The 15912-nt window shown below is 43.3% G+C and overlaps 1 protein-coding gene across 4 annotated transcripts in view; it reads right to left on the reverse strand.

Moving 5' to 3' along the window:
- The window catches only part of LOC114656944 (ral guanine nucleotide dissociation stimulator-like), a 190648-nt gene that overhangs the window by 25700 nt on the left and 149036 nt on the right, over positions 1 to 15912 (reverse strand). For all 4 annotated transcript variants that reach the window (XM_051931793.1, XM_051931792.1, XM_051931791.1 and 1 more), the window contains exons 2-9: positions 13204 to 13314; positions 12890 to 13083; positions 12493 to 12561; positions 10135 to 10328; positions 6251 to 6372; positions 4330 to 4545; positions 2969 to 3072; positions 2763 to 2847 (exon numbers count right to left, since the gene is read on the reverse strand). In XM_051931793.1, the coding sequence (XP_051787753.1) occupies positions 2763 to 2847; positions 2969 to 3072; positions 4330 to 4545; positions 6251 to 6372; positions 10135 to 10328; positions 12493 to 12561; positions 12890 to 13083; positions 13204 to 13314 (1095 nt within the window). The remainder of the gene's footprint in view (positions 1 to 2762; positions 2848 to 2968; positions 3073 to 4329; positions 4546 to 6250; positions 6373 to 10134; positions 10329 to 12492; positions 12562 to 12889; positions 13084 to 13203; positions 13315 to 15912) is intronic.

Here is a 15912-nt window from a genome sequence, read left to right on the forward strand (position 1 = left end):
ACGTGCCCAAATGAACAGACACATTGAACGTAGATGCATACAGCGCGCGTCTCAAAGTGCTGCATCAAAACAAGCACGATTTCAAAAGAAAGAGCTCGCGTCTCAGACATACAATAAAAGGGAGCAAAGCAACGCACATATGACCGGCCAGAAAACAAGCAAGCAGGACTCAAAAAGCAGAAAGCTCAACTGGCCGACATACAAAAACGGACAAGGCACGATACAAACAATGCACGACGTAGAGTGAAACGGACTTTGCGCAAAGCGGAGGCGGATCAATTAAAAATCAAAAATAGCGCGTCACAAATAATGGACATGCAACAACGCGGCACTCAAACACCACAAGCAAAACATGCCCGTCGCAGACATCAACACCAGACGTCTGCTAAACGCTTACGCCAGTTGGCTGACAACACATTCAATAATGAGTCCACTATTGAGGAAAATTCATTGGGATTAATGAATGTCATTTTCAATCATTGTCATTCACTTAACTTCACAGAAGAAACAACTGGCAATACAAATAATGAATTTACACGTTGTTGTCAAAAGGGGCAGATTAGACTGCCTCCTTTACATTCATATCCTGAATATCTACAGAAGCTTCTAACTAACGATGTGCCTGAAATTAAAAACTTTATGAACTGCATTAGATCCTACAATAGTTCATTTGCTTTTGCATCTACCAGAGTACATATCAGGCCACCAAAAGGCAATGGCCCATACTGCTTTCGCATATGTGGTTAACACAACGCACTATATTATGTCCAAAAAATATTAATGTTAATCACATTATTAACCAGGTCATTTCATTACTTCCTGGAGAGACACGGCTCTTTCTAAGCTCTGACAAAGTTGACTCTGATGACGACAATGAACATCTGAATTTCCCATTAGAATATTTGAACACTATTAACCCGGACGAATGACCACAACACAACCTTACCCTTAAAAACGGAACAATAATCATGCTATTAAGAAACCTTAACACTAAACAGGGTTTATGCAATGGCACACGGTTAGTCGTCAACACCATAACACACAATGTTATTCAAGCAACAGTTCTTTCAGATTCACATGGTAACAATACTGTTCTCATTCTTGGAATTGACCTTACGAGTTCTGACCTAGAATTACCTTTTACATTGAAACACCGACAGTTCCCCATTAAACCTGCATTTGCCATGACCATCAACAAATCACAAGGACAAACCATGGACAAGGTTGGCATCTACCTCTCTGAACCCGTTTTTGGACATGGACAACTTTATTTTGCCTTCTCATGTGTTCGACGTTCATCTCCCATTAAAGTTAAAATTAAAAATGATCCATGCCAAGGAAGACTCATTCAAAGACAAGACACCATCTTTACTACAAATGTTGTATACAGAGAAATATTCCAATAAAACATTACTCTATGCCAAACACTCTATTTTGTATTTATATAAGCATCATCCAAACCTGCACACTATTCTATATCTAATTCATACATCTCACTCTTTGTCATGCCCCAACGCCAGGGGTTGGCGAGCGAAGCGAGCAGGGGGCGGAGCCCCCTAGTGTAGTACTAGGGTGTTGTACCGTGTTAGCCATTATGGATGTAGTGAGAAGTGAAGCAAAATGACTCCTTTTATTGGCGAACTAAAAAGATTACAATATGAAAGCTTTCGAGGCAACTCAGGACGCTTCTTCAGGCAAGATGTAATCCTTTATATAAAGTATTTGTAAGGTATAAAGTAATTTATGTAAGAGAGCTGTCCACCTTATACAGCATCTGCTGTGTGGAGTCTGCACGCTCCCTCCATGTTTGCATGGACTTTCCTTCCACTTCACGAAGAGCAATTAACAAAAGAACGCATCTTCCTTCATAGTGAGCACTACTACAGTGATCTGAAAAAGCACTGCGGTGGGGCGGTGGAGCATTAAAGAGGCACTACAAACAGTCAAAGAAATGGCAGAAACGGCAGTATTGGTGTACATGATATGCATGCATCTGAGTGGCGAGTTTCATGGCCCTCTGTACTTAATATTCCTCCCTTCAGTTCTGTTAATTTCAACTTGACCCAGATGATAGGCCACACACAACCACCCCACAAAAGGTTATCTTTTAATTCTTCAGGGTCATGGACGCCAGCCGTTGCATCTGCCTAAGACAGATAGCAAGACACCGTCTGGGAAGATACGCCCTTCTAGCCAGGGAAAGCCCTTGGGGACACGGTGGGGGTGTCTTTATCAAACGAACCAGTGGCAAAGTGACATCATAAGGAATTCCCTGGTGTCTCCCCTCACCTCCACACACTCTGCTGGGCTCAGAATAAAGGAGTGTGTGTGCTTACGTACAAATCAGAAGGGAGTGCCAACCACTGAGGCAGTGAGTCAGTGCCCGGGCACCAAACATCTCGGCCTATAATCTGCTGGGAGGTTACTTCTTTTATCAAGGAAGTTGTGAAACCTAAAGAAAGCCCGAGCTCTGCGCTTACAGTAAGCGAGCACGGGGGCGGAAAGAACGAAAGCGAGCACAAGAGAATGCTGGTCCTGGACACTGACAGCCACATCCTGCTGGGGTGCTGGACAGTATATGCATATTCTGAGAAATGTGCAGCAGCCTACAAGCTAACCGCCCACCACTGCCTCTCCCCCCCATGACCTACTTAAATGAAACATAAAAGCAATTAAACCTTAACAAAAAGCATTACATAACTTGCCAGTCATATCAACACATCTGACTGTGTGAGTGGACAAGGCAGCGAGGCCTAACTCACCTTAATGAGGAGCTCTCTGCTCAAGGAGTGGTTGTTCTCATCAGAGAAAATCTCCGAAAGCTCATGGAATATTCTGAAATTCTCTCTGCACATCAAATCAAAGAGAAAAAAAAAATTAGGGCAAAAGATTCATTACCGTCCACCCTAACACATAAACCCCATCTCGTAGATTACATTATTATTGTTCTTTCCGGGCCCAACCTCACCTTGATACTTCATCCCACGTCTTCTTCAGCCTGTGGATGGAATTGCACTGCAGCGCCGAGAGGATTGCACGCAAAGAGGAGAAGTTTTTCAGGATACGGCATTCCTGGAAGCACAGGCAGGATGCAAGTTTTTAAAATTTATTCTGTGTAACCACAAATGGTGGACTATGGCTGATTTTACACAAGTACATCCCATAGTCATTCTATATATCTATATTACGTGTTTTTTCATCAAACGCTTTACCCGTGTTGTCTGAAGTGTCATGGCACTATGGGATTTGTCTATTTGATACGACAAATTTCACAAAGGATACAAAAAGAAAGGCATTTCACTTATGTGAGTGCTGCATGGCAAAGCAGGTTACTAATCTCCACCCGTGATTCTGTACAACATAAAGACACTTGGACATGTAGGCACTATATAACCCTTTCACACAGCATCATTGAAAGGCTCATAAAGCTTCCCCCAGATGACTGCCGTTTGAGGGCCATATGCTGTTTTGGGGCTGGATTAGAAGAAGCTCACATGCACCTTTGGCTTTCAAGGGTGCGACCCACTTGTTCAAGCTGGCACTATGTATTAACAGTCGGTTTTATATGCCACCTTTCACAGAGCATCATTACAAGGCACTTTATACCTTCCACTAATGCACTTGGATGATGGCTGCACAGATAGTGAGAAGACCCCTCCAGCACTACATCCGAGTGCCTCGAGAGATTCTTACAGGAAGGCACTATATAATCAGTTTTTGAGCACATTATATAGCAATTACTGCACTGCACTACAGTAAGGCACTTTACTAGACATGGAAAGACACAGTAAATATTCACTCAGAGGGGCTCTGCAGGGCTAAGGTGGTGGCAAGGGTGGGCAGCCATTAAGAAAAGACTCCAGCATAGCTTGTGAGTGTTATGGGCACTAAGTAATCAATTAGTCTGTACTTTATACACCCCATGCTGCAGCATCATTTTATGCAGATGCGTTTCTGAGTCAATGCTTGGTCACTCAGTTTCAAGCAAGGACCCAGAGAAAACAGGCTCCTTCACATTTACAGTTCCTGAATATGAATTATGGGTACTAATGAAGGCACTATAAACGGTAACAAAGTAGTAATTGAACACAGTCCTGTTGTGCAAAATGAGAACATTAGCCGGCTCTCAGTGAACGTGGCTCTTTAAAATGAAGGAGGCTTATCTGAGAGAGTCACCCACTGCCCTGGCTCTCCTATCAACATTTGCCAGGCGGGATGAGAGGAGGGGCACCGCTGCCCATTCTCAACTACAGCAAACTCTTCTTATAAGAAAATGTGAATGAAAAGCATAGGCAAGCAAGAGTGGGGAGGTGTGGAGGGAGGTCTTACCCTGGCCACCTCAATCCATCGCTCCACAATCCTGGCTCGGTGAGTAGGCTTCAGGGCTTTGTCGCTCAAGCAGGTGGCAATGACACAGTTGGTGATGCTGTTGAACTGGGTGACTGTGGCACGGATGGTCGGTGCCAGGTGTTCCTTGCCCTTCTTGTCCCTTTGAGACCAGATGCTGCCCAGGCAGTGGTAAGGCACCACCTTTTTAAACAGCTCCTGGAAAGACAGACTTTCTCATTAGTGCACATGAAGTTAACAGCCAAAACACTCTCATGTCACCCCCTTCCTCCTCTGTAATTCCCTACCAGCTGAACCCTGAACTGCAAGAAAGGCTTATGTTTGGGACCAGGAATGGTCTTCAGTGAATACCAAATCAAACTGACTTCCACAGTAAAAACACCGCAACACCCTGGAACAGCTGGCCTGGTGTCCCGATTAGCCCTTTGCACCTCCTCACTCCTCTGGCTCCGACTTAATGGTGCACATTAAATTCTGACTGCTCTAACTCCAGATGACCTTCCGTTTCTAAGCCAATTCCTCTGAGGTGGGTGGAGATACCAGAGGCAACTCGCCAGATGGCTTGCCTTTCTTACAATTCTCGTACGTAGAAGTGGGATTTGGATTTTGTAGGCAATGATCCTGGGCTCAAGAATGACTGGCAGATGGTACAGCTCAAATGTCTGGTGTTAAACTGAGAGGGCTTGCACTAAGTGTACGACTGGTGTTAAACGTTCATTCAGAGATGAAACTTAGAGATGAGGAATTACCAGGCCTTTACCATGATGATGAAGAGTAGAGAGAAGCAGTGTGAATAGTCAGGCACTCTGCACCCCGATGTCCTACGTATCTTCATGTAATACACTCAAACTCAACAGTTATGTTGTGCTCTGGGCCATCTACAATTATTAAAGATACTGATCAGAGAGCATTGTGCATTTTGTGTGAAGTGTATTCTTAAAAGCGCACATTCAAAAATGAGCACTTGGTTTGAGTAACACACAATTCACTTTGACTGCCTGAGTATTCTATGCAGCTGCAGTTGAAGTTTTGATTAGAATCCTACATACGGGGGAGCCACTGAGCGAATAATGAGAAGTGGACTGAAATGATTCATGGGTCCTCAGGGTGCATGGCTCTCATAGTGGGCAGCACAGTGTTTACTGCTGTCATTTGAAGGGTACAGAATTCCAAGCAAAATTCCCCGAGTGTTTTGTTAACTCATTCTCCTTGTGTCCATGGGGGTTTAGCTCAGCATTCCAAAGACGTGTTAGGATGATCAGGTATGAACAGTTAGTTAGTGTGTGTGTGTGCTTGAATACATCCAGGTTTGTCTGAAGTGATGTTGGGATAGGGTCTGGCCTTCTCACCAGCTTGTAATGGATACAATAGGAGCAGGAAATGGCCAAAGCAACGGTCTATAATCATCACTAGTTCCTTAATTACCACATGTCATTGTTATTAAATACTGACCGAGAAATGTACAACATGGAGACTCGGTAATTGAGCCTTTACATCTCTCACTTTCTTTACTTTGGATCAAGTTTCACAGACCTGCCGACATTACTGATTAGAGCAGGAGTCTCTACGGCACTATGCAACAGAGCAGTTTTCTGCCTGGTTCTATAGAATGACCAAAATAATACCTTGAAATTTCTAAAACTAAGTGCTTCACTGTGTCCCAGGATGGTCAAAGCCTTTAACATAGACTGAATGTACAGCAGATACAGGAGGAGACTCTAAAGTGGTCTTATACTGTAATCATTACACTGTGGGCAATTTTCAAGACGCATGCTGCATCCTTTAACGTAAATGTCTAGACACACAGAATGAAAACGTCTCAACAAAGTCATTACAAATGAAGAGAAATGACACCAAAACACACGATGCTTCCACATCTCAAAATCCCATTCTGGGTTCTTACCGCATCCATAAGCGTGAACTGTTCAGCTACCACCACAGGCGGGAAGGATAAAAAGTCAGGCCTCTCCTCGTAGAAGCCATTCTCCTCCAGCAAGGTAAAAGTGCAGGTATTATGGTCGACCACTAGAAGAGACAGTGAGAGACAGGAGGTCAATGTAAGTCACCTTGACCATCTACATTTATTTTGAGGTGACCACTACCCTAAATGCATAACACCCATTGTTTAAATCTTTCTACAACAGCACTGTACACCTCTGCCCATTTTCAATGGGTTCATCCTCATGCCCATTTACTCTTCTATATTTGATTACTTGTAATTCATTATATTACAAATTGTACGTTTGCTTTGTAAAGTGACTTGTGATACTGCACACTATAAAGGGTGCAAAATAAATTAAAGATTGACTGATGACAGCTGTAACTCCAGAAGAACCAGTGTTCCCACAGTTCTACTGAAGAAGCCATGACAGGCCAAGTGATTAGTTTTAGGACTAACATGCAATCGATAGTGAAGACTGGCAATTTACAGTTCAAAACTTCACTACTAAATCCCACTGGCATAAAGTACAAATTGTGTAAGATGTATCTCCTATCTATACTGGTCACCAATCTCAGTTCTGCAAGTGAAGCAGAACAGCAGCATTAATAGATAATACAAATAGCATCGGGTCCAGACACTTAAGTGGTGGGGGCAAAACTGGCACCCTTGTACTTTATTATTAAGCATCTTTGTCAAAAGGGGGTCACAGTGACTGCCAAAGCAAGTAAAAGATCTTTAATGTTGTACAGTTATTTCCAACATTCTACATTTGCTTCAATGGCGGGTTAAATGACTGGCAGAGATGTTAGAGGGAGCCAAAGGGGAAGACTGAACTGGCAACCTATAGTCCAAAAACACACTCACTATTTGTAGCTAATGCAAAGTGCAAATGTGATATTATGGAGCACTTCTATTTCTCTAGTAATCGCCACCCTGAGGTGTTTTTCAGGTTTAGAAAATCATTGGTGGAGACTCAACTGGAGGCCCTGCACTTTACAGCCCCATACCTTAACCACTAGAGGGCCACACTGTCTACGAGAGGACTTGAGGAACACTTAACACAAAGAGGCCCAGTAACTTAATATCACCGATTCAGAAATGCTTTGGGAATCTTTAGATTTCTACAGAAACAAGAGGTTTGATACACTACAGGAGATCATTTAGTCTTTCAAACCTATTAGGTTAACTAATAGTCAAGTCGTCCCAATACCTCATCCAGATACTTTAAGGTTTATCCAGAACTACATTTCTTCAACAGGACCAAGAGAGAGAGGTTAGGAGCAGGCACTGATACAGCGCATTGCTGCACCCACCACATGACAAACCAACTCAGCATCCCAGATTAGGACACGAGTCCAGCCATGCACTACACTTGTTCAGATGGAGTGGAATAGTGTGAGGTTTTTTATGATGGTGGCTGGAGTGCCAATTCTGCCACCAACCCCCAGGTTTTTCCCTGCAGGTTGGATGGCCCATTTGCAGGGCTGGATGCAGATTACCGTCATACCTGGGATGGAGCAATTTCAGGTTAAGGGCCTTGCTCAAGGGCCCAACGAAGTAGAGTCACTTTTGGCGTGTACAGGATTTGAACTAGCAACCTTCCAATTACCAGTGCAAATCCCTGGCCTCAGAGCCACCACTCCGCCCAAACTGGACCAGGCAGGTCTGAAAATAGATCGATGGGAGTCTAACAGTCAGTTTGTTTCTTCATATTCACACTTAAGTTTATTTCTTGCAATTCTTTTCATGTAAAAATCTTATCTTCCATTATGTCACTTTGCTATTTGATGGTATACTCTATGAAGAGTGCTTTCTAAACTAATCATTGACTTATTTAAACGTATGGTTTCTGAAATCAATTAAAAAGGTTCAGAACCATAACAGATGTTTGGAAGCACAAGGCAGGACAAGATCTCTGAACAACAAGTAACTAAGAAATGGCATCAGCACTTGCTCTTCAGGGCTCCTGTCTTGACCATTTATTTCTAAAAGACTCCAACAGGGTCGTGTCTCAAGTTTCATGTTATCCGAGATGTTCTCTTTATTCTTTTATCTGATTTCTCAGGCGGTTATTGCTAGTTGTCCTCTTGATAGGTTCTGACATCTTGGTCTACAATGAGAAAGAAATCCTTTGAAGATTGGGAGGATTTCATAAATTAAGGGTATTCAATGAGGGGAAATAAAACATATATATTGAAGTGTGTGAACCTGCCTAACAGGAATTTGTTGACAATATAAAATTTTACGTGAGAATGTTACAGCAATAAGACGCCAGAGGAGTGTCTTATAAGTGTCAATGAGGTAGCCTCCCAAGAATGCCCATGTTCTAGAGGCGAGAAGAAATGGACTGCATATTCGTGGGCAGTGGGATCAACTACAGACAAAGTTAGTAAATGAGTACAGTTAGATTATTTTATGTGATACACCACCTTTCTACGGTGAGCTTTACCCTAATGCACTTTACAGGGCTGATTCATCTCCCGTTTGCTCTTTAGATCTTAAAAGAGTTTTCATCCCCTCTGACTTCAACGTCCATCCTGGTAAAATGAATTTCAGGTGTGAAGTGAGAGTCCCCCAAATGTTGTTTTGTTCTCCAGTTCTCCCATGAAGCACTTCTTGTTGACTGTCCAGTCAGCTATACTTGCTTTTAAGGTGTCTCAGGCTCCCATCTTAGCCTGTTCTCAGTTATGGAGGATATTCTGTCCTACCCTCTTAAATCATGGTTGGGCTAACCTGTCTCCATATCTTAATAGCAGGCTAGACTTGGCTTTGGGGTATTTTTAGTTCCTTGGAGGTTTTCTTAAAACTTTGCTTCAAGTGCTCCTTTGTCTTCATAAGGATTATGTTACAAGCTGTACTCTCCAGCTGTGGTCATGCCTACTGAGCCTGATCTCCACTGAAACACAGTCGACTCAGACAAGGGACTCCATTTAACTAATTATGTGACAGCTGGTGGCAGGCGAGAGGGTGAAAACTCATGAAACTGGTCTGATTAACTTGATTGTGGAATTCAGTATTGATTTTGACACTAAAAATGATTTGTGTGTTGAACAATATTAAGAAGTCAATATTTAATAATTGGGGTTGGGGTGGAGAGTGTTTTTTAAACTCTGAACAGGGCTGTCCAGCACAAGTGGCACAGTTACCTCATGGCGCTACCATTGATTGTTATCAATAGGGAGTTTGGGCCCTGTGATGAAAAAAACAATCTATGCAGGGCTGTTTCCCATCTAGCACTTGGTGATGGCAAAACTAACTCCTCCATGTCTTTGAATGAGGTATGTATGAAAGTGTCCCATAAGAAAAAGCACATTCACAGTGGCATAGGGCGGTGATAGACCTCCAGAAAAAGCATTATAACTGTGCTGGCAAAAGAAAATGTCATCATGAACAGGCAAGGGGTTCTCTTTCAGGCATGGTGTTCTAGATATGTAACAGCCAAGAAGTGCCTGTAAAAGAGAAAGAGACTGCATAGCAAGAACCAGCCTGGCACTGGGCACATTTACACCGTTTTCTAACATGCTTATCCAGGTCAGGGGTGCAGGAATTGTATGGCAGTACTGAGCACCAAGGGGAAGGAAACCTTACAACAGGCTGCAGGTCACACTCACACATTGGTGCCAATTCAGACTGGCATGCACATCTTTGAAAACCTTTGTTTGTACAAATGCCTTAAGAATGAGACCACTGACCAAAGAGACCTCATAAGCATTGCAGAAGGAGACCTGCTTGACTTTGGTGAACTTTTGGTGATGCTATCAGGCAAGTAAAGAAGATCACATCTGCAAACACTGAGATCACACCCTGTCTAGGGGTTCAGTGCCTTAGAATGACACATGACCCACCTTCCGAGTCAGGATCACGAAGCTGCCTTTGATGGAACTGGGCGAGAAGGTTGCATGCTCTCCTTTCCAAATCTGAGCCCAGAAAGTTAAGGTGCAGGTAGGAGATAAGTCGCTTCAGACAGGTATACTCCGGTGGCGTCCAAAAATCTTCTGAATACTGGTCTAGCCAAGCACCCAGGATAGAGGACACAGTGCTGTGGGTGACAAAAGAACAGCACTCATCAAATCAAAGGCACATGTCACACATGTTCTAGGGCTGCCACAAAGGAGCTTATCTATTATCTGAACAGAACAAAACAAAAAAAAAAAAAAGGCCAGACACGCCTTGAGAGACAATGAGAGTGAAATGAGGAAGTTCCACAAAGTATTACATACTGTACCAAGTAACTGCAGCTACAGTGCCACTGTAAAGACCAGTTTAACCAAGTAGAGGATTTGCATAAAACCAGAAAATCGCAGCCAAATGTACTTAACATTCACAGGCAGCGATTATGTGACTGACTGAGGTTTGGCACAAAAAAAAAAAACAAGCTTAATATTTCGAGCTCTTAGAATCAATCTAGATTTATTTCAATAGCACCTTTCTTGGTACAACTCGACTCAAAACGCTACAAAGAGTGCAGACTTGGGGAGCTGTCCTCAGCATCACCTCAATCACCGACTCCCCATAGTATAAATGAGTGCCGACACCAACCCACTAAAACATCCCAACTCCATACAACCATAATCAATTAAAACTTACTAAGCCTAAACAAAATTAAAATCCTGATATCTCAACTAAGAGTACCTGCACAAACACAGTGAAAGAGCATCACCTGATTTCTAGCAGTTTAACAAAGTCTTTAACCAGCTGAAACTGAAGCCCCATCTCTCCATCTCTTTAGATTAACTGGTGTACCCCCAACATATTAACATAACTAAGCTGTGAAAAACTGTTAGATAATATAACTGAGTCATAAGATCGCGCTACCTTTAAAAATATTTAATTTGTCCCCTGACTCCATGTTGCTATTAAGGCCTGATTCCCACACGATGACATACCTAAACCTGACTCTGTTATCAGCACAGTGATGTCTTGAGCTCTGCCATTTTTATAAGGTGTACCAAAGTAACAAAATGCACTCATCTGCAGACATATAACAGAAACATGACGGAGCTGATCTCATCCCAAAACATACATAATTAAGTTCCCCTGTCTTGAACTTAATAGAACACAATCCCATGATCTCCACAATGATATAACTCTAGCTTCATACTGACTTTGAACTGAACCCTTGCTAACAAAGCACATAAAATAAACCTTAAAACTAACATCTGCATGCAGGTTTAACTGTGCCCCTGGATGTGAGATCCCATGTCATGCTCATATAACTTGGCGCCTATCATCCAAAGACCCCATTATCTCTGCACAGGCAGGACTGAGGCACTGCATTCCCAGAGTTCAAGTTTCAACATACCTTTATAGACACAAGCATATCGTGAAATTAGTGACTGCAGACATCCAAAGAGTCGTAACCAATATACTTTTAGATTTCACTGAAGGAAACTTCCTTGAAAGCATTATAGCATAGAAGGATCATCACAATTTTTACAAAAAAATGATTTTTAGTACAAGTCTCATACACTTAATGGCAAACCATATAAAAAAAAAAACTAAGCCCTCTCATCTCCAAATTCTACCAAATAATAAAACCGATTTCCAGTAGCCCATTATCTGCAAATAGATGTAAAGCAGCCTTGAGGCACAACTGAGCCCCACAGCCTATACTAGAGCTCCAAGACAACCATGACTAACTCTGACTTCATCATCATCATCTTCTTCTTCTTTCATCTGCTCCCATTAGGGGTCGCCACAGCGGATCATCTTTTTCTGTATCTTCCTGTTCTCTGCATCTTACTCCGTCACACCCACCACATCCATAAACCTTCTCTTAGGCCTTTCTCTTTCTTCATCTACCTAGATATAAATGAAACCATTTCTTCCAAAGAGATGTCCTTCACTTGTCTCTAAAATAATACAGCAGAGCAAAAAGAGCCTTATCTTCATGGACACCTAGAATTGCTTTCTCCATATAGATGTAATTGACCGACCCCCACCCCATATACCCCCAACTCCCAACCAAACAAAGCCCCACGATCTCAAGTTCAACATAGCCAAATCTCAATACTCCCTTCTCCACAAAAATACATCTTTGCCCCTCCATCTCCATGGTGTCACAGAGTAACAGTTTCAAGAGACCAAAGGCCACCCCACCTACTGGCCTCTCTTTCCTCGAACTTCCAGTCATTTCCACTCTCCCAGACTCACTTTCTTTTGTCTCCACCCAAACCCTGGGCCCTTGCCCCTGCTCCACCTACTTTTTCAGTTCGGTCCGGTCATCTCCAGTCGGTCTGGAGCCCTCTCCACTGGAATGGAGCTTGGCATACCTTGAAGGAAAAGAAGACGGCTGTTTAGAGTAGAAATTTGTTTGATATACTTTAGAGATTTGACAGAGAATAGTCAGACTTTTGTTTTTTGGCAACACTCATTCCCAGCATAATTCCCATGGCTAACAGCTACAATCCATGAAACCATAGGTGTATGAGTTTAGCAGAAGCCTTATATTTAATGGTGAAGTGTATGCTGCTCTCATAGAAGCACCCCGAGTAGACTTTTCACCACAGTTGTTATTTCTAGGAAAGGCCCAGCATGAAATCAAATATGGGAATGTTGGGAAGATGTGTGTGCACAGCTGAAGGGAAGTAAACGACATACTTGTTGAGCAGGAGATCCAGGACTTGCTTAGTGGTGGCAAAGGACCGGTAAGTGCACAGGAATATGGTCACATAGGTGGAGTCATTGCCTTTGAATGCGGACACCAGATACTCCACTAGCTTCTCCAGTGTGCCTGCTTTGATGGTGCGTACTTTGCATGTTTCGTACAGATTGAGTGCTGCTTCGGTTTCCACCTGAGCCGGGACAAAGTAAAAGTGAACAGTCAGAGAGTAGGGTCCAATAACATCATCAGAACCCATGTGCTTTACTTACAAAATGCCATTAAATGGGGCGACTGGTTAGCCCATACTCACCCCCAGCCAGCGCTGGCCCTTGCTGGCGGCCTGGTGAAGCTGCACTTTCCTCAGGGTGATGGTGTAAATGGCTCCATCCTCTACCTCTTCCCCAATCTCCTGGGTTGAGTTCTGTAGAAAGAGGCAAAAGCATTCTGAGCAGAGACTCCTGGGGTTTTTCTACAGTGCAATAGGGGCATAAACAAAAGAAACCCAAGGGAACAGATGAAGGCAAGTTTCACACTGCAATATTGAAAGGGACTACCATTTTGGAAAGGTTAGCTCAACTACAGATTTCAGCAATTCCAGCGTATGTCCTAAAGTTAAATGGCGCCTTTCTTCATTGGGACAGAGGTGAGAGACAAACACACACCCAAAATATTGGTAAATGTCTGTTTGATAGGACAGGTATAAAATGGAATGGGAAGGGGTCTTTACCCTGTTTTTAGAAGTATAGAGCAGATCAACTGGCGTGGGGTGGTGGTACCTAAATTAAGAAGCCAAAGCTAGAGAGAATTAATTGAGGACATCCAGGTCGGATGTGCACAAACACACACACTCACACTCAAAAAGGGCCACATAAGAGATGCTTTGGAGATGTGGGTGCTAAACGCATACAGACAACAGGCAGAACATGCAAATTCCACATGGACAACGACAAACTGAGCAGGGACAGAAAAACTCAGGAAGCAGGATCCATTAGGCAATAGCATAGCCACTGCTCTACCATGCTGTCCATCTACCAATCAACTGATCAATCTTTATTTTATAGTGCGTCCTTCACAAAAACAGACCATCAAAAGGTGTTTTACAAACCAGACAAGAATCCATTTGTATGTAGAAACATTCAAAACAAGAACTTTTAAGTATGTAGCTCCTCAGTTCATGCCAATATGCCACTGCTGGTGACAGAGTGCTGCTGTCACCTCCAGACTGAGAACTAAAAGCTGCAAACTAAACTGAAAGTCAGACAGTCCATCTGATGGGAGCCGACCATTGCCAGCCACAAAAGACTTCAGGACTGAACACCAGGTGTTGACCAAGACCGTCAGGACAGTTTTTTGGGTCCATTTCAAGCTATTATTTGCTGCAATGCTGACCAATGAAGAAATACTATTGTAGAGTTGGGGGGGTCTGCTGTAAATTGCTAGCCAGACAATTTTCCCTGAGCTCACCGTTATCTCACTCAGGAAAACAGCAGACATGGAGACGTCTCATTGGATTAAGCGAGGTCTTGAACTCGTGCTCGGGGATTGGTCGGCGCCTCGAAGTTTGTTGTGGCAGGAAGGGTTTGTGATTCAAGGCTCTGATTCAAGCTGCGCCTATCAGACAGCTCAGGGCGGTCACGGTGGCTCCCATAGCCATGACCACAAACCACAACTTTGCCTTGCATTCCCGGCAGCACTGATGAATTCCAGGTGCCTGATCCGGCCATTGATATCTCTGTAGAGCAGCCAAACATAGTCCTCATCACCCTTACTCCAGAGATTTATGGCTTTACGCAAAGCAACATGCAGATAATAAATGTGTGACCACACCACTAAAACATAGGTACAGTTTGGAGCTGACCTTGTTAAGTGTCAGTTCATTAAAATACATGAGGACAAAATAAAGAAGTCACAAGGGTATCGGTCAATCAGTCAGCCAGTTTCATATAGCGTCTTTCACAAGTAAAGTTTAACATAACGGCCTGTAAAAACCAGCTACAACAAATGCAGACCAGAGGTACTCAGAGGTGGGGGAAATGCCCTAAACTAGCAAATAAAGTACAAGCAGGGGGCTGCTGACTGCTCAAAGCCATAAAACAGACCATAACATAATCTGGATTTAAGTCTCATGTGTGGCTCCATGTTTGGCGAGCTGTTGCAGTTCAAACAGGCCTGTAAAAGTGTGACTATGTGTAGACGAAATGAGGGAGCTACATGAAAACTGAAATGGTGACCACTCTCAAAACCCCCCCATCAAAATGCACAGCCCCACATCTTCATTTGTGTTTTTTGGCCTCCATCATTTTATTTATATTCTCATTATAAGAGAACTACAATTGTGTGACGGTCAGCGCCGTCCCATCACAAATCCAGGGGTCTGAGTGGAGTTTGCACGTTCTCCCTTTGTTGCTGTGCGATTTCCTCTGGATTCTCCAGTTGTCCTCCAACACCCCAGGCTAGTGCAAAAATGTTAAATTGGCTCAGTGTGAGTGTGCAGCACAAAGGGCAGGCGCTCCTGTCTGCATCTAAAACTGCAGGGGTAGGCTGCAACCTGGAGACAAACTAAACGAGTTTATCAAGGGCGGACGTTTTCATGGACTGGATGGATATGCATTTTATCCTGGAGCGCACTCATAAGTTTAGCACCTATTAATAGCATTTGATGTATAAATTAACAATTGTGTTCTGTTTTATATCATTTATTCGCTTTCCAAAAGTACTTTATCTTGAACAGCATCCAAAGGAACCTGGAGCCTATCCCAGCAAGCAATCCCTGGACAGGGCACCAGTCCATCACAGGATGGACACATTCACACACAAAGAGCTAACGTAGCATTGCCAGTTCACCTAACATTCATGTCTTTGGACTGTTGGAGGAAAACTGGAGCACACAGAGGAAATCCACATAGACACTGGGAGAACATGCAAACTCCACACAGGAAGGACCTGGAACACAAACCCGACCTCCTTGTTGAGTGGCAGCAGTGCTACGACTGCACCAATGTGCCTCCCAGTTCTTTTT

The sequence above is a fragment of the Erpetoichthys calabaricus genome, chromosome 9, assembly GCF_900747795.2.
Source record: "Erpetoichthys calabaricus chromosome 9, fErpCal1.3, whole genome shotgun sequence".
In the NCBI taxonomy this organism is placed as follows: domain Eukaryota; kingdom Metazoa; phylum Chordata; class Cladistia; order Polypteriformes; family Polypteridae; genus Erpetoichthys; species Erpetoichthys calabaricus.